This window comes from Rhinoraja longicauda, chromosome 5, assembly GCF_053455715.1.
Source record: "Rhinoraja longicauda isolate Sanriku21f chromosome 5, sRhiLon1.1, whole genome shotgun sequence".
NCBI classification, from domain to species: Eukaryota; Metazoa; Chordata; class Chondrichthyes; order Rajiformes; family Arhynchobatidae; genus Rhinoraja; species Rhinoraja longicauda.
In genome coordinates, this window is record NC_135957.1 from 82650900 (window position 1) to 82670723 (window position 19824).

Here is a 19824-nt window from a genome sequence, read left to right on the forward strand (position 1 = left end):
CGAGCTGCCGGAGGAGGTAGTTGAGGCTGGGACTATCCCAACGTTTCAGAACAGTCAGACAGGTACACGGATAGATTTATTCACAAAATGCTGGAGTAACTCAGCAGGTCAGGCAGCATCTCGGGAGAGAAGGAATGGGTGACGTTTCGGGTCGAGACCCTTCTTCAGACGGATAGGACAGGTTTGGAGGGATATGGGCCAAGCGCAGGCAGGTGGGACTGGTGTAGCTGGGACATTGTTGGCCGGTGTGGCCGAGTTGGGCCGAAGGGCCAGTTCCACGCTGTGACTCTTCAGAGGCAAGCTGGGCCGGGTGGGGGTGAGGAAGCCGGCAGTCCTGTCCGATCCAGAGGATGAGGAAACGTCACGGAAGCTTGTTTTTCAGGGATATTGTTTGGTCCCGAATCGCGATGGAAAGTTGAGACTTCCCTGTTTGGAACGATCGGGCAGTTCCGATCCTGTTCCATATTTAGCCTGCTCTCACGGACAACAGCACCTTCCACTTCCTCTGCTTGTTTGTGACACTTTCTGAAGTTGCTTTTCCACGGCATTTTCCTACATCCCCCCCCCCACCCCCACTGAGTTTCTTCCAGCTGTTATCAGGCAACTGAGCCATCCTACCATAACTAGAGAGCGGTCCTGAGCTACCTAATTGGTGACCCTCAAACCCACGCAGGTCACGACGGGGGGGACGGACGACGTACAAACTCCGTACAGACATCAGCCGCAGTCGGGATGGAACCCGGGTCTCGGCGCTGCGCTCGCTGTAAGGCAGCAACTCTACCGCTGCGCCAACCCTTAAAGGAACTAAACAAATTCCGCCTCATCTCCTTCTAAAACTAACAAACCTAAAAGCTTTTCGCCGTACCTCGGCGATAATGAACCTAACTAAAGCTGAACCTAAAGCTGTCCTTCCATCCATCCCGCTTTGAGATCTCACAACTTTCCCGAGCTGACTCTCAGTGGGGTGGTTTTAGTGGCTTTGGTTCCAGACGCTGTCCAGAACATGAGGTGGCTAAACATGTCCGTCAGAAGCTGCTTTGATGATTGCTCAAGTCTTTTCAGCAACTAGCCTGATGTCAAAAGTACCACAGTCTGCTCATTAGTCACACCACTGTCTCAAGAGGAAACCACAGAATTTTAAAACCTTGTTTCTTTTTGTGTTCTCTCTCTCTCCCCCTCCCTCTCCCTCTCCCCTCCCTCTCCCCCTCCCTCTCCCCCTCCCCCTCCCTCTCCCTCTCCCTCTCCCTCTCCCTCTCCCTCTCCCCTCTCCCTCTCCCTCTCTCCCTCTCCCTCTCCCTCTCCCTCTCTCCTCTCCCTCTCCCTCTCCCCTCTCCCTCTCCCCTCCCTCCCCCCCTCCCTCTCCCCCTCCCTCTCCCCCTCCCTCTCCCTCCTCCCTCTCCCTCTCCTCTCCCCTCTCCCCTCCCTCTCCCTCTCCCTCTCCCTCTCCCTCTCCCTCTCCCTCTTCCCTCTCCCTCCTCCGTCCGTCCCTGTCTAGGTTTCCGACGTTGGCCGATCGCACCGTCACTTCTGAAGCCCGAGGTGGAGGGGGGGCGTGGCGAGGTCACACGCGGTCAGAGCGTGTGCGCGCGCGTGTTGGTGCCTGGGCGTGGAAGTGAGATGAGAATGGACATGGAGGACGTGGACATGACTCGGTGGTCGGAGGCTGAGTTTGAGGGGAAGTGCACGTACATCGTCAACGATCAGACCTGGGACCCCGACACCCAATGGCAGCCTGTCCGCACGCCCAAGCTACCCTGCCGCGCAACCTGAAGTTTAAGATGGCCCCCGGCTCGAACGAGGTAAGGCCGCTGATATACTCACCTCAGGGATTGGAGGGATCATGATGATGATGATGATACTTTATCAATGATACTCGCAGGGACCGTCACAACGCTTAAGAGACATTTGTACATGGATAAGACAGGTTGAGAGGGTATAAGAGTATAAGACTATTAAGGGGTTGGACACGTTAGAGGCAGGAAACATGTTCCCAATGTTGGGGGAGTCCAGAACAAGGGGCCACAGATTAAGAATAAGGGGTAGGCCATTTAGAACGGAGATGAGGAAAAAAATTTCAGTCAGAGAGTTGTGAGTCTGTGGAATTCTCTGCCTCAGAAGGCAGTGGAGGCCAATTCTCTGAATGCATCCAAGAGAGAGCTGGATAGAGCTCTTAAGGATAGTGGAGTCAGGGGGTATGGGGAGAAGGCAGGAACGGGGTACTGATTGAGAATGATCAGCCATGATCACATTGAATGGCGGTGCTTGCTCGAAGGGCCGAATGGCCTACTCCTGCACCTATTGTCTATTGTCTGTATGGGCCAAACGCGGGCAGGTGGGACCAGTGTGTAGATGAGGCATGTTGATCATTGTTGACAAGGGCCTGTTTTCATGCTGCGTGACCCTCTGACAGGTACTTGGATAGGACGGGTTTAGAGGGATATGGGCCAAACGCAAACAGGTGGGACCAGTGTAGATGGGACATGTTGGTCGGTGTGGGCAAGTTGAGTTTGGTTTATTGTCACGTGTACCGAGAGGTACAGTGAAATGCCGTGCTGTTCCCAGTTGCCTGATTCCACTCTGTATGACTATACGCCTTTATGGTCACGTGTACCGAGGTACAGTGAAATTCTTTGTTTTGCTTACACCCAGTAAAATCGTTACCATGGATAAAGCACAATAGACAATAGGTGCAGGAGTAGGCCATTCAGCCCTTCGAGCCAGCACCGCCATTCAATGCGATCATGGCTGATCACTCTCAATCAGTACCCCGTTCCTGCCTTCTCCCATACCCCCTTACGCCGCTATCCTTAAGAGCTCCATCCAGCTCTCTCTTGAAAGCATCCAACGAACTGGCCTCCACTGCCTTCTGAGGCAGAGAATTCCACACCTTCACCACTCTCTGACTGAAAAAGTTCTTCCTCATCTCCGGTTCTAAATGGCCTACCCCTTATTCTTAAACTGTGGCCCCTTGTCCTGGACTCCCCCCAACATTGGGAACATGTTTCCTGCCTCTAACGTGTCCAATCCCCTAATAATCTTATATGTTTCAATAAGATCCCCCCTCATCCTTCTAAATTCCAGTGTATACAAGCCCTGTCGCTCCAGCCCTTTCAACATACGGACAGTCCCGCCATTCCGGAATTAACTGGTGAATCTACAATCTTAGATAAGTACAAAGGGGTTCGACGATTGTAGTGTCAGAGTGGACTTCACCGAGACAGAACACAAAACACCGTCGCCTTTCTGGAGCCCACAACGATTCAAAGTCCGTAAGAGTGCAGTCTCATCTTGGCCTTAACGGCCCCTTGTCCTAGCTCCACTACGATATAACATTAGGAGAGGCGTAGAGAGGATATGCAGTCAGAATCTTTTGCCAAGGGTGGAGGTGTCCAACACTAGAGGGCAGACCTACAAGGTGAGAGGAGGGAGAGTTGAATGGGGATGTGAGTGTGCGGCTTGTTTAGTTTCTTAGGAAGACGATTGAACTTTATTACCTTCCATCGCAGCGAGGAATGTGGAATCCGTTGTGGTGGATGTCTGTGTTAAATTGTATTTTATGTGCTGTGTCCTGTTGCTTTTCACTTAGTATGGCTGTATGGTGACTCAAATTTCACTGTACCTTAATTGGTACACGTGACAATGAAATTGAATCTTGAATCTAAGTTTAGTTTATTGTCACGTGTACCGAGGTACAGCTAGAATTTTTTGCTTGCTGACCAGTCAGTGGAGAAGACAACACATGATCTTATTGAAACGTATAAGATTATTAAGGGGTTGGACACGTTAGAGGCAGGAAACATGTTCCCATATTTGGGCGAGTCCAGAACCAGGGGCCGCAGTTTAAGAATAAGGAGTAGGCCATTTAGAACGGAGATGAGGAAAAACTCTTTCAGTCAGAGAGTTGTGAATCTGTGGAATTCACTGCCTCAGAGGGCAGTGGAGGCCAATCTCTGGATGCATTCAAGAGAGAGCTGGATAGAGCTCTTAAGGATAGCGGAGTCGGGGGGTATGGGGAGAAGGCAGGAACGGGGTACTGATTGAGAATGATCAGCCATGATCACATTGAATGATGGTGCTGGCTACGAATGGCCTACTTCTGCACCTATTGTCTATTGTCTATGATTCCAGTCGAGCCATTTACTGTGTACAGATTAGAGAGTGGTTGGGGCCGGGAACACGTTGTGCGAAGGTTGGAGGTGGAAGCAGTGGTGTTTAAGAGGCTTTTAGACAGGCACCTGGATATGCGTGGAATGGAAGGATATGGATCATGTGCGGCAGTGGGATAACATTGAACTGGTGTGAAACGGTGATTAGTGCTTAGCGCGCACTCAGTAGACCAAAGGGGCAACTTTCCCATGTTGTGACTCTAAAACTAAAACTACATAAAAGGTGAGATCAGTTTAGCTTAGCGTCATGTTCGGTACAGACACTATGGGCCGAAGGGCCTGTTCCTGTGTTGCACTGTTCAATGTTCAATGTTCATGCTCTGGGCTTCCTGAAAACAATCGCTGACTAAGTAAAAGAACACTGAGTGCTGGAGTTGCTCATCGGGTCGAGGCAGCGTCTCTGGAGAACTTCAGTTCAGTTCAACTTTTCAGGAGAGGGTTAGAGTTAGATTTAGCTCTTCGGGCTAAAGGATTCAAGGGATTATGGGGCGAAAAAGCAAGAAACGGGGTACTGATTTTGGATGATCTGCCGTGATCATATTGAATGGCGGTGCTGGCTCGAAGGGGCCGAACGGCCTACATCCTGCGCCTATTTTTCTATGTTTCTATTGGGTTTATTGTCACGTGTACAGTGTCGCGATATTGTCACGGTAAGGTACAGTGAAAAGCTTTTGTTGCGTGCTAACCAGTTCATGGAAAGACAACACACGATTACAATCCAGCCATTTACAGTGAGGCCCACCGCAAATTGGAGGAACAGCACCTCATATTTCGCTTGGGCAGCTTACAGCCCAGCGGTATGAACATTGACTTCTCTAACTTTAGATGGTTCCCCTGTCCCTCTCTTCCCCTCCCCCTTCCCAGTTCTCCCACTGTCTTCCTGTCTCCACCTATATCCTTTCTTTGTCCCGCCCCCCCTGACATCAGTCTGTAAGAAGGGTCTCGACCCGAAACGTCACCCATCCTTCTCTCCTGAGATGCTGCCTGACCCGCTGAGTTACTCCAGGGCATTTTGTGATACCTTCGATTTGTACCAGCATCTGCAGTTATTTTCCTACACATTTACAGTGTACAGATACTTGATAACGTGAATGACGTTTAGTGCAAGGTAGAGTCCCAGTAAACAAGGATAGTCCGAGGGTCACCAATGAGGTAGGCAATTGTTCAAGACTGCTCTCTGGTTGTGGTAGGATGGTTCAGTTGCCTGATAACAGCTGGGAAAGAAAGTTGGACAGGTGACGTGTCGGGTCAGGACCCTTCTTCAGACTGATGGTCTGATGTCTGAAGTAGAGGCCCCCGACCCCGAAATGTCACCTTTCCATGTTCTCCAGAGATGCTGCCTGATCCGCTGAGTTACTCCAGCACTCTGTGAAACGTCACCTATCTATGTTCTCCAGAGATGCTGCCCTGACCCGCTGAGTTACTCCCAGCACTCTGTGAAACGTCACCTATCCACGTTCTCCAGAGATGCTGCCCTGACCCCCCTGAGTTACTCCAGCACTCTGTGTCCTTTTGTGTGCCAACCAGCGTCTGCAGTTATTTTTAATCTCTCTACAAGTTAACTGCGTACATTTCAATAGCGATCGCCTTTCAGTCAGATATTGCTGGAAAGCTACCGAGGTTTGTCAGCACGGATCAGCATTGAACCACACCGTGAGCAGGAGAAATCATGGCACCCGGGAGATTTTTCACCTCCAGGGCCAGCTCCTGTCTGGTCGATAGTCTCATTAATTTAAAACGTCACTGTGTTAATTCAGGGACATGTTAACACAGCGCATTTTTTAAACATAACATAACATAACAACACTTTATTGTCACTCGGCACAACACTGAGCGAAATTTCAGCAGTCACACAAAATACAGCAAAAAGAAAAGAACACAGGACACCCGACCCCAACACAAACATCCATCACAGTGACTCCAAACACCCCCTCACTGTGATGGAGGCAACAAAACTTCCCCTCTCTTCCCCCCGCACCCACGGACAGGCAGCTCGACCCCTACCGAGGCAAACGACACGCACAGCCCCCGCAAGGGGATGGAAGGCCCCCCGGCCGAGCCGCCCCGGGCACCGAAACGTCCCGCGGCCACACCGGGCGATGTTAAGTCCAACGGCCGAGCCGCACCGGGCACTGAAACGTCCCGCGGCCCGAACAGCGCTGACGATGTTAAGTCCAGCGGCCAAGGCCGCACCGGGCACTGAAACGTCCCGCGGCCACACCGGGCGATGTTAAGTCCAGCGGCCAAGCCGCACCGGGCATTGAAACGTCCCGCGGCCGAGCCGCACCGGGCACTGAAACGTCCCGCGGCCACACCGGGCACTGAAACGTCCCGCGGCCACACCGGGCGATGTTAAGTCCAGCGGCCGAGCCGCACCGGGCACTGAAACGTCCCGCGGCCGAGCCGCACCGGGCACTGAAACGTCCCGCGGCCGCACCGGGCGATGTTAAGTCCAGCGGCCGAGCCGCACCGGGCACTGAAACGTCCCGCGGCCGAGCTGCGCCGGCAATGTTAAGGCCCGCAGCCGAGCCGCACCGGGCACTGAAACGTCCCGCAGCCGAGCTGCGCCGGCAATGTTAAGGCCCGCAGCCGAGCCGCACCGGGCACTGAAACGTCCCGCAGCCGAGCTGCGCCGGCAATGTTAAGGCCCGCAGCCGAGCCGCGCCCCGGGGAAGAGACCTAATAAAATAAAGGTTCCCCCCCCCCCCACCCCACCCCACCCCACACCCCCACCACACACCCCCACCACACACCCCCACCACACATACACAGCCAAAAACAGAAACAAAAACCATCCCAACACCGACACAAACAAAAAAAAAGAAAAAAAGACAACAGACTGCCAGAGAGCCGCAGCCGTTAGGCGCAGCCAACTCCTCCCACTCGGAGCGCACTCAAGTAGTTTCTGGGTGGCCTGTAAGTGCTTTGTCTCATTTATCTATATGACAAGCAACTAATGTGCTTTGATATGAAATTAATTGGGCAAGATTAGAACTGTTACTGCAGTTCAGCACATCGGACAAAAAAGAAAAGCACAAGTAGGTATGGTTTTACTTGAAAGAAGGTCCCTTCTGCTGCATGCATGAATACGTACAGGAAGGTGTTTATTCACAAAATGCTGGAGTAACTCAGCGGGTCAGGCAGCATCCTGGGAGAGAAGGAATGGGTGACATTTCGGGTCAAGACCCTTCAGTGTGAACAATACGTACAGGAGATTTGTTCCGAACTTCACCGATGTCAGGGGGTTATCGGGTAGAAGGCAGGAGAATGGGGTTAGGAGGGGGAGATAGATCAGCCATGATCGAATGGCGGAGTAGACTTGATGGGCCGAATGGCCAAATCCCACACCTATCACTTACGGTCTTATGTAGGAAAATGACTGCAGATGCTGGTACAGATCGAAGGTATCGCAGAAAGCTGGAGTAACTCAGCGGGTCAGGCAGCATCTCAGGAGAAAGGGAATGGGTGACGTTTCGGGTCGAGAACCTTCTTCAGACTATGACCTTATGATCTTGTGATGTAAGTTGTCGCAATTCAAAGTCTATGGCAGTGTACAATGGGGCATTGTGCAGCTTAAAGTAATCGGGTGATGCAGCGTGGAAACAGGCCCTTCCGCCCTACTATCCCACATCGACCGACATGACACATTTACATCAGCCCCACCTGACTGCGTTTTTGACCCCTATCCCTCTAAACCTATTCTATCCTGTCTAAATGTTTCTTAAATGTCGGGGTAGTACCAACTTCAACTACCTCCTCTGGCAGCTTGTTCCATACACCCACCACCCTCTGTGTGGAAAAGTCACCCCTCAGGTTCCTATTAAATCTTTGTCTTCCCTCACCTTAAACCTATGTTCCTCTGGTTTGTTTAGAGCTGTTTGTTGGTTTAGTTCATCTTTAGTTTGGAGGTACAGCGTGCCCTTTGGCCCGCTGAGTCCACGACGACCAGCAATCACCTGTACATATTTCTATGTTGTCCTACATTTGCACCCGACATACATGCGGCAATTTACAGAGGCCAACTAAACTACAAACCAGCATGTCTTTGGAGTGTGGGAGGAAACCGGAGCACCCGGAGAAAACCCATGCATCCAAACTCCGTGCAGACAGCACCCGTAGTCAAGATGGAACCCGGGTCTCTGGCGCTGTGAGGCAGCAACTCTACCGCCACTCCATTGTTATGTTGTCTAACGGCTGTGTGTGTGTGTGAGTGTATTTGTGTTGGTATTGGTATAGTTTGGTATATGAAGTATTTGTGTTGGTATTGGTATATGAAGAAAGACTGGATAGGCTCGGCTTGTACTCGCTGGAATTTAGAAGATTGAGGGGGGATCTCATAGAAACGTACAATATTCTTAAGGGGTTGGACAGGCTGGATGCAGGAAGATTGTTCCCGATGTTGGGGAAGTCCAGAACAAGGGGTCACAGTTTAAGGATAAGGGGGACGTCTTTTAGGACCGAGATGAGAAAGTTTTGTTTTCACACAGAGAGTGGTGAATCAGTGAATTCTCTGCCACAGAAGGTAGTTGAGGCCAGTTCATTGGCTATATTTAAGAGGGAGTTAGATGTGGCCCTTGTGGCTAAAGGGATCAGGGGGTATGGAGAGAAGGCAGGTACGGGATACTGAGTTGGATGATCAGCCATGATCATATTGAATGGCGGTGCAGGCTCGAAGGGCCGAATGGCCTACTCCTGCATCTATTTTCTATGTTTCCATGTTTCATTCTTGCCACGTGTACAGAGATACATTTTTAAACATTTGTTTTGTGTGCTGGTCATATATCAGGTAGTGCAAAAGTGAATATAAACTGCAGAATCTCATGTCACAAGGTATATGGAAAGCGCAGATGAGAAAAAGTGCGAGGGTTTCGATGAGGTGGATCGGCAGATCGCGAATTTGGCCTCCGCAAACGAGGGCAGCTCAGCGGCGCAGCGGTAGAGTTGCCAACCATCGATCGCCCTGTCACACTAGTTCTACGTTATCCCACTTTCGCATCCACTCCCTACGCACTGGGGGCAACGTACAGGGGGGCCTGCAATGAACCTGCAAACACGCACGTCTTTGGGAGGTGGGTGGAAACCAGAGCGCCCGGAGGAATCCCACCTGGTCGCGGGGAGAACGCGCAAACAGCACACCGGCGCGGCGGTAGAGTTGCCGCCTTGCAGCGCCAGGCATCCGGCTTCGATCCCGACCTCGGGCGCTGTCCGCGTGGAGTTTGCACGTTCTCCTCGTGACCGCCGTGCATCTCCTCCGGGTGCTCCGGTTTCCTCCCACATTCTGATGGCGTGCGGGTCTGTAGGTTGAAAGGGGCTCCGTAAAACGTTCCTCGCGTATAGTGAAGCGGATGAGAAAATGGGATAACATAGAACCAACGTCACCCACTCCGTCATCCCGAGATGCTGCCTGACCCGCTGAGTTACTCCAGCATTTTGCGTCTACTAGTGATCGATGGTCGGCGTGGACTCAGTGGGCAGCGGGGCCTGTTTCCACGCGGTCGCTCTAAGACTAAACAAAAACCAAATGGTCCGTTCAAGACTCTGTAGGAAAATAACTGCAGACGCTGGTTCAAATCGAAGGTGGACACAAAATGCTGGAGTAACTCAGCGGGTCAGGCAGCATCTCAGGATGACGGAGTGGGTGATGTTTCGGGCCGAGACCCTTCTACAGACTGAAGAAGGGTCTCGACCTGAAACGTCACCCGTTCCTGCTCTCCCGAGATGCTGCCTGACCCGCTGAGTTACTCCAGCATTTGGTGATACCTTCTATTCAAGACTCTGGTAACTGGGGGGAGAAGCTGTGGTGGGTCGTGCTTTCAATCTTTTGTATCTTCTGACGAACATCAGAGAATAGCCGAGATGTAAATGGTCCTTGATTATATGGACAGACTGAAGGGTAGTATTGGGCAGCTTACAACCCAGCGATATGAATATTGATGTCTCCAACTTCGTAACCCTTGCCTTCCCTCTATCTCCGTCCCTCCCCCACCCTAGTTGTCCTGCCAGTTCCACTGTTCGCATCCATACACCCTTTCGTTATCTCCTCTTCCACAGCCAACAATGGACCATTGTGGGCTCCACCCTTCCTCAGTCATCGTGCCGGCCCTGATCTGTTCTGCACCTTTTCACGCCATAGTTTGGCTTAGCGTAGTTTAGTTTATTGTCACCTGTACCGAGGTAAGTCCAGTTTAGTTTATTGTCACCTGTACCGAGGTACAGTGAAAAGCTTTTGTTGCGTGCTAACTAGTCAGCGGAAAGACAACGCATGATTACAATGGAGCCGTCCGCAGTGTACAGATGCATGATAAGGGAATAACGTTTAGTGCAAGGTAAAGCTAGTGAAGTCTGATCAAGTTTAATCCGGGGGTCACCAATGAGGTAGATAGTAGTTCAGGACCGTTCTCTGGTTGTAGGGGGACGGGCTACCTGCCACATCATTGGTTGGAAGCTCTCTAGTCTCTCTCTCTCTCTCTCTCTCCCCTGACTCTCAGTCTGAAGAAGGTTCTCGATCTGAAACGCCACCTATTCTTTTCTCCAGCGATACTGCCTGTCCCGCTGAGTTTAGTTTAGTTGTAGTTTAGAGATACAGCGCGGAAACAGGCCCTTCTGCCCACCGGGTCCGCGCCGACCAGCAATCCCCGCACACTGACCCAATCCTACACCCACCAGGGAACGATTTTACAAGCCAATTAACCCACAAAAAACCTGCACGTCTTTGTGGAGTGTGTGAGGAAACCGAAGACCTCGGAGAAAACCCACGCAGGTCACGTACAAACTCAGTACAGACAAGCAGCCGCAGTCGGGATGGAACCCGGGTCTCCGGCGCTGCAAGCGCTGTAAGGCGGCAACTCTACCGCTGCGCCACCGTGACCGCGCCGAGGTAGTTACTCCGGCATTTTGTGCGTCACGAAGTATAGATTTACAACAATTTCGCAATCTCTCGCAATCCTGGGGCAGACCGCTTGCCAAATTAAAGGGTGGTGAGTGCACTTGTAAGGAATTGGCAAGAGTCGCTGGAGATACAGGTAAGCATGCCCTGCTCTGAGGAAGTAGAGGCGTTGTGCGTTCTCTTGGCAGTGCTCTCATTGTGGGTTGTGCCAGGACCAATAGTCGATTCTACTGGAAGCTCCTATTCATCCGCGTAGCATCGACGACACTTGTCAAGTGCAACATTTGATAAAGGTCTACCCTACGCGTGTTTAACTACAGCTACCTGCCTTCGTGTGAATCACGCTTGTATATTCCCGTGCTGACCAGTAGGTGGCGTGCGCATGAAACAGTAGATTGTAAACGTGTGGAGAAAACGCACAACAGAACCAAATCATACAAACGAGAGATACAGCACCTCGTTACTGATATAGTCAGAGATACAGGACAATGAGGGAGTTTTCATGGTTTTATTAACCATTGGCCTCACAGCGCCAGAGACCCGGGTTCCATCCTGACCGCGGGTGCCGTCGGTACCTTCTCCCCGTGACCCGCGCGTGTCTTTACTCCCGGGCGCTCTGCTTTCCTCCCACACTCCAGACCCATTCCTTCTCTCCCGAGATGCTGCCTGACCTGCTGAGTTACTCCAGCATTTTGTGAATAAATACCCAGGTTTGTAGGTTAATTGGCTTCGGCAAAAATTGTAAATTGTCCCTTATGTGTGCGTGCGTGTGTGTGTGCGTGCGTGCGTGCTTGCGTGCGTGCGTGCGTGCGTGTGTGCGTGCGTGCGTGTGTGCGTGCGTGCTAGTGTATGGGGTGATCGCTGGTCGGCGCTGACCCGGTGGGCCGAAGGGGCCTGTTTCCGCGCGGTATCACTAAAGTCCAAAGTCTACAAGGGGGTACATCGATAGCGAGGCTTGTTTCAGTTTAGTTTAGTTTCGAGAAACAGGGCGTTTGGCCCGTCAGGTCCGCTCTGACCGGCGATCGCCCGCGCACTGGTTCCATCCGAGACACGTTTGACAATTTGCAGAAGCTAACTCACCGATAAACCTGCTGCACGGGTCTTTGGAATGTGGGATGAAACTGGAGCACCGGAGAAAACCCACGCGGTCCACAGGGAGAACGTACGATCTAGGGTTTGAGAGCCATCTTCATCTCTAGCGAAACCAGCCCAATCATCTGGGATGGCAGTCAGTGCTGTACTGAGCAATCGCTGAGAGTCAACTTGAAATATCACACGGAACATTTCTGAGCTTAGTTATATCCAATGACCCGGCCTCCACAGCCTTCTGCGCCAATGAATCCCACAGATTCACCACCCTCTGACTGAAGAAATTCCTCCTCATCTCCTTCCTAATGGAAAATGTCCTCTTATTCTGAGGCTGTGCCCTCTGGTCCTAGACTCTCCAACTAGTGGAAACATCCACCGAAATAGACAATAGACAATAGGTGAAGGAGTAGGCCATTCGGCCCTTCGAGCCAGCACCGCCATTCACCGTGATCATGGCTGATCATTCACAATCAGTACCCCATTCCTGCCTTCTCCCCATACCCCCTGACTCCACTATCATTAAGAGCTCTATCTAGCTCTCTCTTGAAAGCATCCATTGAATCGGCCTCCACTGCCTTCTGGCAGAGAATTCCACAGCTTCGAAACCCTCGGAGTGAAAAAGTTTTTCCACATCTCCGTTCTGAATGGCCGACCCCTTATTCCTAAACTGTGGCCCCTGGTTCTGGACTCCCCCAACATTGGGAACATGTTTCCTGGCCTCCAGCGTGCGTCCAATCCCTTAATAATCTTATCTGTTTCAATGTCCAGTATTATTTCACTCTTCAGTAAGTTTCCATGAGGTACCCCCCCCCCCCCCCCTCCCTTCATCCTTGTAAACTCCAGCGAGTTGAGGCCTAACACTGTCAAACGCTCCCTTTCTCCTGGTGCTTAATGGTAAACCCTGACCCTCAGTACTTGCTGGGAGCGTCTATCTCTGTCAGTGGCGTGGCTTGGCCTGTCGACGTCTGTCTCACAGACAAAAAAAAACAGAAGAGCTTCACAGTCCAGGTCGTCATTAACTCCACTTAACTTTAATTGTTTACACAGGGGGGGAACAACTTCCAAGTTATTAATTAAACGTCTGCAAAGCAAGTGCTGATTAGAGAGGGCACAGCAGTCCCCTTTGCAAGTATGTTTTCTCAAAAATTGCAGACCGTTTTGAAAAGGGCGCTCCCAAATTACACTGCTGTTGTTCAGAGATCAGAAAGGGTGGTGGGTGTACGGAACGAGCTGCCAGAGGAGGTAATTGAGGCCAGGGACTATCCAAGCGTTTAAGAAACATTTAGACAGATGCGTGGATAGGACAGGTTTGGAGGGATACGGGCCAAAAGAAGGCAGGTGGGACTAGTGTGACATAGCAATTTAGAAGGATGAGAGGGGGATCTTATTGAAACGTATAAGATTATTAAGGGGTTGGACGCGTTAGAGGCAGGAGAAACATGTTCCCAATGTTTGGGCGAGTCCAGAACCAGGGGCCACAGTCTGAGAATAAGGGGTAGGCCATTCAGAACGGAGATGAGGAAAAACCTTTTCAGTCAGAGAGTTGTAAATCTGTGGAATTCTCTGCCTCAGAAGGCAGCGGAGGCCAATTCTCTGGATGCTTTCAAGAGAGAGCTAGATAGAGCTCTTAAGGATAGCGGAGTCAGGGGGTATGGGGAGAAGGCAGGAACGGGGTACTGATTGTGAATGATCAGCCATGATCACATTGAATGGCGGTGCTGGCTCGAAGGGCCGAATGGCCTCCTCCTGCACCTATTGTCTCGAAACATAGAAAATAGGTGCAGGAGGAGGCCATTCGGCCCTTCGAGCCAGCACCGCCATTCACTGTGATCGTGGCCGATCATCACAATCAGTTACCCCGTGCCTGCCTTCTCCCCATACCCATTGATAGTGTTGCTGGGACATTGTTGGGCCGGTGTGGGCAAGTTGGGCCGAAGGGCCTTGTTTCCACATTGCATCACTCTGTGACTCTATGACTCCAAACCGCGATGCTCCTATTACTCATTCTTTGTACATGAGAGTAGCTTCACCCACACTGGGGGGGGAGACATTGAGGTAGAACTTTCCCCTCCATGACCGACCGGAAAAAACAATGTTGCTTGCAGCCCGGTTTGACAAGTGTCGCGTGGTTTGGTAGATCAGGCCAGGGCGACAAGGACGATTCTCGCCCCGGCCTCTCCCTCTTCTCCCCCCCCTCCCCCCCCCCCCCCATTCTCCCGACAGGCAAGAGGTACAGAAGTGTGAAAACGCACACCTCCAGATTCAGGGACAGTTTCTTCCCAGCTGTTGTCAGGCAACTGAACCATCCTACCGCCAACAGCTGGAGCCGCTCCCGACTTCCATCCAGCTGTGTGGGAAAATAACTGCAGATGCTGGTACAAATCGAAGGTATCACAAAATGCTGGAGTAACTCAGCGGGTCAGGCAGCATCTTGGAGAGAAGGAATGGGTGACGTTTCGGGTCGAGACCATCCATCAGTCTGAAGAAGGGTCTCGACGCGAAACGTCACCCATTCCTTCTCTCCGGAGATGCTGCCTGACCCGCTGAGTTACTCCAGCATTTTGTGATACCTTCGATTTGTACCAGCATCCGCAGTTATTTTCCTAAGCGTATTTTCTTTCCGCTGGGCTGCATGGCATGCAACAAAAAAGCTTGTGGCAGCACGGTGGCGCAGCGGTAGAGTTGCTGCCTTACAGCGCCGGAGACCCGGGTTCCATCCTGACCTACGGGCGCTGTCTGCACGGAGTTTGTACGTTCTCCCCGTGACCTGCGTGGGTTTTCCCCGGGTGGTCCGGTTTCCTCCCACACTCCAAAGACGTAAAGGTTTGTAGGCTAATTGGCTTTGGTAAAACTGTAAATTGTCCCCGGTGTGTGTAGGGATAGCGTTAGTGTGCGGGGATCGCTGGTCGGCGTGGACTCGGTGGGCCAAAGGGCCTGTTTCCGCGTTGTATCTCTGTAAACTAAACTAGACAAAAACTAAACTAAACTAAACTAGACACAAAATGCTGGAGTAACTCAGCGGGGTCAGGCAGCAATCTCTGGAGAGAAGGAATGGGTGGAGGTCGATTCGGGTCGAGACCCATTCCTTCTCTCCACAGATGCTGCCTGACCCACTGAGTTACTCCAGCATTTTGTGGCGACCTTCGATTTAAACCAGCATCTGCAGTTTCTCTCTCCCACTATAAACTCAACTAACTGTACCTAAATCGACTGAAACTCATTTTAAAAAGAGGTGTTTTGCTTCAGAAGCAAATCGTGAGCTGGAATGGAATCTGTACACTTCCCACTGCAGGGGGGAAGCCCTGGCTGTTTTGAATGTAAACAAGGGGCAATGATAAGGGAGACGGTCGGCGAGCACAATGCAGTTCTGGGCCGCTCCGCTCTCCCGATACAGCACCACATCTCCACGTCTCCGCTCTGACAGGACTTCCTGCAAGTGCCAAATGTGGGAATCGAGGATGTTGTTGGGATGTTGTCGATGAGCAGCTGGGAAACGTGCCACCGTTTAGTTGAGGTCTTTTTTAAGTTACATAGGTATTGAAGTGAATTAAACTCGCCGACTTCGGGAAAACTCTGCTCTGACAAAGGCTATTTGGATCAGACATTAGACAACAGACAATAGGTGCAGGAGGAGGCCATTCGGCCCTTCGAGCCAGCACCGCCATTCAATGTGATCATGGCTGATCATTCTCAATCAGTACCCCGTTCCTGCCTTCTCCCCATTACCCCCTGACTCCGCTATCCTTAAGAGCTCTATCTAGCTCTCTTGAATGCATCCAGAGAATTGGCCTCCACTGCCTTCTGAGGCAGAGAATTCCACAGATTTACAACTCTCTGACTGAAAAAGTTTTTCCTCATCTGCGTTCTAAATGGCCTACCCCTTATTCTTAAACTGTGGCCCCTGGTTCTGGGACTCCCCCCAACATTGGGAACATGTTTCCTGCCTCTAACGTGTCCAACCCCCTTAATAATCTTATACGTTTCGATAAGATCCCCTCTCATCCTTCTAAATTCCAGTGTATACAAGCCTAGTCGCTCCAGTCTTTCAACATACGACAGTCCCGCCATTCCGGGAATTAACCTAGTAAACCTACGCTGCACGCCCTCAATAGCAAGAATGTCCTTCCCTCAAGTTTGGAGACCAAAACTGCACACAGTACTCCAGGTGCGGTCTCACTAGGGCCCTGTACAACTGCACACAGTACTCCAGGTGCGGTCTCACTAGGGCCCTGTACAACTGCACACAGTACTCCAGGTGCGGTTTGCGCCGGGCGTTACCTCACTAGGGCCCTGTACAACTGCAGAAGGACCTCTTTGCTCCTATACTCAACTCCTCTTGTTATGAAGCACACTGAGTCCATGCATGAGCAGTTTTGCCGAGTCCAAATTCGTCAGAATTGAAATGATTCATGAAATCACCTCCCCCCCCCCCTCCACCTCAGAACGGGGTACTGATTAAGAATGATCAGCCATGATCACATTGAATGGCGGTGCTGTCTCGAAGGGCCGAATGGCCTCCTCCTGCACCTATTGTCTAGTCCTTTTATAATTCTATACGTTTCTGTACGCTCATGAACTTATGAACCTACAGCAGCAGCATAAGCTCTCGCAGAAAAAAAAACCCAGCCCCAAGTGTGAAAGGTGTTTATCTTTGAACGCTCCCTGCCAGGCAGGGTTTCAGGTTCAGGTTTCTGAAGTGATTTTTAGAATTTGTCTTTCCCTCATCTCTCGTCCGCTCCGGGACAGGTGTCCGTACATACAAACAAAAATCGCCGATGGGGGATGTGGCGAAGCTGATGCCACAGATAGACACAGAGTGCTGGAGCAACTCAGCGGGACAGGAGAGAAGGAACGGGTGACGGTTTCGGGTCGAGACCCTTCTTCACGCCGAGCGGCCGGGGGGGGGGGGGGGGGGGGGGGTGGGGGGGGAGGGAAGGAACCGGGGAGATGTAGACGGCGAAAGAAACATCACCCATCCCGTCTCTCCAGAGACGCTGCCCGTCCCGCTGAGTTACTCCGGCACTTTAGACAATAGGTGCAGGAGGAGGCTATTCGGCCCTTCGAGCCAGCACCTTGGAGGAAACCGGAGCACCAGGAGAAAGCCCACACGGGTCAGGGAGAGAACGTACATACTCGGTATGGACAGCACCTATAGCCAGGATCGACCCCTGGTCTCTGGTGCTGTAAGGCAACAAATCTGCTGCACCTCTGAGCACCCTTTAGATGAGAGATGAAGAATGGAAACTGGCCCTTCGGCCCACCCTGTCTATGCCGACCAAAGATCAACCCATTCACCAACTGTTCGATGTTATCCTGCTTTGTGTCCATCTTCGGTATAAAACCAGCGTCTGCTGTTCTTCCCCCACGCACAACGCTGATGCTATGATGGGTTGGCATGGGAAGGCTTTTGGAGTTACTGTCCGATCGTCTCTCTTGAAGATGGTGCAGGTTGTGGAGTTTGCTGTTTGATGGCAATAATAGTTCCCGTGTGATTTTGTAAAGGAGGAACGGTTGACGAGGCACTTTAAGCTCACAGGTACATAAGTGATTCGAGCAGAATTAGGCCATTCGGCCCATCAGGTCTACTCCGCCATTCAATCGTGGCTGATCTATCTCTCCCTCCAAACCCCATTCTCCTGCCTTCTCCCCCATGACCCCCTGACACCCGTACTAATCAAGAATCTATCTATCTCTGCCTTAAGAATATCCACTGACTTGGCCTACACAGCCCCCCAGTGGCAATGAACTCCACGTAGTCATCTGACTAAATAAATTCCTCCTCGTCTCCTTTCTAAAGGTGCATCCTTTTATTCCGAGGCTGTGCCCTCTGGTCCTAGACTCTCCCACTATCCTCTCCACATCCACTCCATCCAGTTTAATTTAGATTAGTTTATAGATACAGCATGGAAACAGGCCCTTCGGCCCACTGGGGTCCGCGCCGACCAGCGATCCCCGCACACTAACACTATCCTGCACACTCTAGGAACAATTTTTACATTTATACCAAGCCAATTAACCTACATACCTGTACGTCCTTGGAGTGTGGGAGGAAACCGAAGATCTCGGAGAAAACCCATGCAGGTCACGGGGAGATCGTACAAACTCCGTACAGACGGCGCCCGTAGTCAGGATGGAACCCGGGTCTCCGGCGCTGCAAGCGCTGTAAGGCGGCAACTCTACCGCTGCGCCGCTGTGTCGCCCAGTTATATATATATATATATTGTGATGTCTTGAGAGGTCGGGAGCTATTCTCTTGAAGGTTGGGAGGTGTGGGTGCCGGAAATGAAGACAGAAAAGTTCTTGTTTTCAAACTTAAATTCCATATATTTAGTCTTTTCCAAAAACAGGTAAACTTAATTGTTTGCAGACAGGTACACCAAACCAAAACAGGTAGTTAAATCAAAACTGTAGATTGCTGCCTTCTTACAAAATATAACTCTGTCTCTCCCTCTGTCTCTCCCTCTGTCTCTCCCTCTGTCTCTCCCTCTGTCTCTCCCTCTGTCTCTCCCTCTGTCTCTCCCTCTGTCTCTCCCTCTGTCTCTCCCTCTGTCTCTCCCTCTGTCTCTCCCTCTGTCTCTCCCTCTGTCTCTCCCTCTGTCTCTCCCTCTGTCTCTCCCTCTGTCTCTCCCTCTGTCTCTCCCTCTGTCTCTCCCTCTGTCTCTCCCTCTGTCTCTCCCTCTGTCTCTCCCTCTGTCTCTCCCTCTAAATATACTGCTTCCCTTCCCTTTTAGCTCTCTCACTGAGGCAATCAGCTCACCTGGTTCAGCTGGGCAGCAATCAGTATCAGCAGCAATCAGTGCCAGCAGCAATCAGTGTCAGCAGCAATCAGTGTCAGCAGCAATTAGTATCAGCAGCAATCAGTGTCAGCAGCAATCAGTGTCAGCAGCAATCAGTGTCAGCAGCAATCAGTATCAGCAGCAATCAGTTTCAGCAGCAATCAGTGTCAGCAGGGCAGGCAGCCCTGCTGACTATGGGTTTTGTAGTCTTTTGCTGGCAGCCATGATGGTTTGTAGTCCTTGTTGCATCCACAGGGAGGAAATGTATCTCCCCTCTATGACTCTACCTCTCATGATATCACAATATACTCATGAATTCATAGTGTGGAAGCAGGCCCTTCAGTCCGACTTGCCCATACCGGCCAATGTGACCGTGAATATCATCTTTCTCTCATAACCCCTGACACCCTTACTAAACACGAACCTGCCAATCTTTTGAGTGGTGCAGGAAGGAACTGCAGACGCTGGTTTACACCGAAGGTAGACCCAAAGTGCTGGAGTAACTCAGCGGGTCAGGCAGCATCTCTGGAGAGAGAAAAGGAATAGGTGACGTTTCTGGTCGAGACCCCTCTGAAGACTGAGAGTCGGGGGGGGGTTAAAGGGAAACGAGAGGTTCTGAAAAGGTTCAGAACAAGTCAGAGCATGGAGGAAACCAGAGCACCAGGAGAAGCCCACACGGGTCAGGGAGAGAATGTACATACTCGGTATGGACAGCACCCATAGCCCGGATCGACCCCTGGTCTCTGGTGCTGTAAGGCATCAACTGTACTGCACCTCTGTGCCACCCTTTAGATTAGAGATGGAGAATGGAAACTGGCCCTTCGGCCCACCTTGTCCATGCCGACCATAGATCAACCCGTTCACCACCAGTTCGATGTTATCCTGCTTTCTCCTCCACTCCCTGCAC

General features: G+C 51.4%; 1 protein-coding gene across 1 annotated transcript in view; it reads left to right on the forward strand.

Moving 5' to 3' along the window:
- Positions 1-1617: 1617 nt before the first annotated feature.
- Positions 1618-19824, forward strand: part of LOC144593819 (PR domain zinc finger protein 1-like) — a 52483-nt gene continuing 34276 nt past the window's right edge. Inside the window, 2 exon segments of the mRNA XM_078399937.1 lie at positions 1618-1723; positions 1726-1799. Of these exon segments, the coding sequence (XP_078256063.1) occupies positions 1618-1723; positions 1726-1799 (180 nt within the window).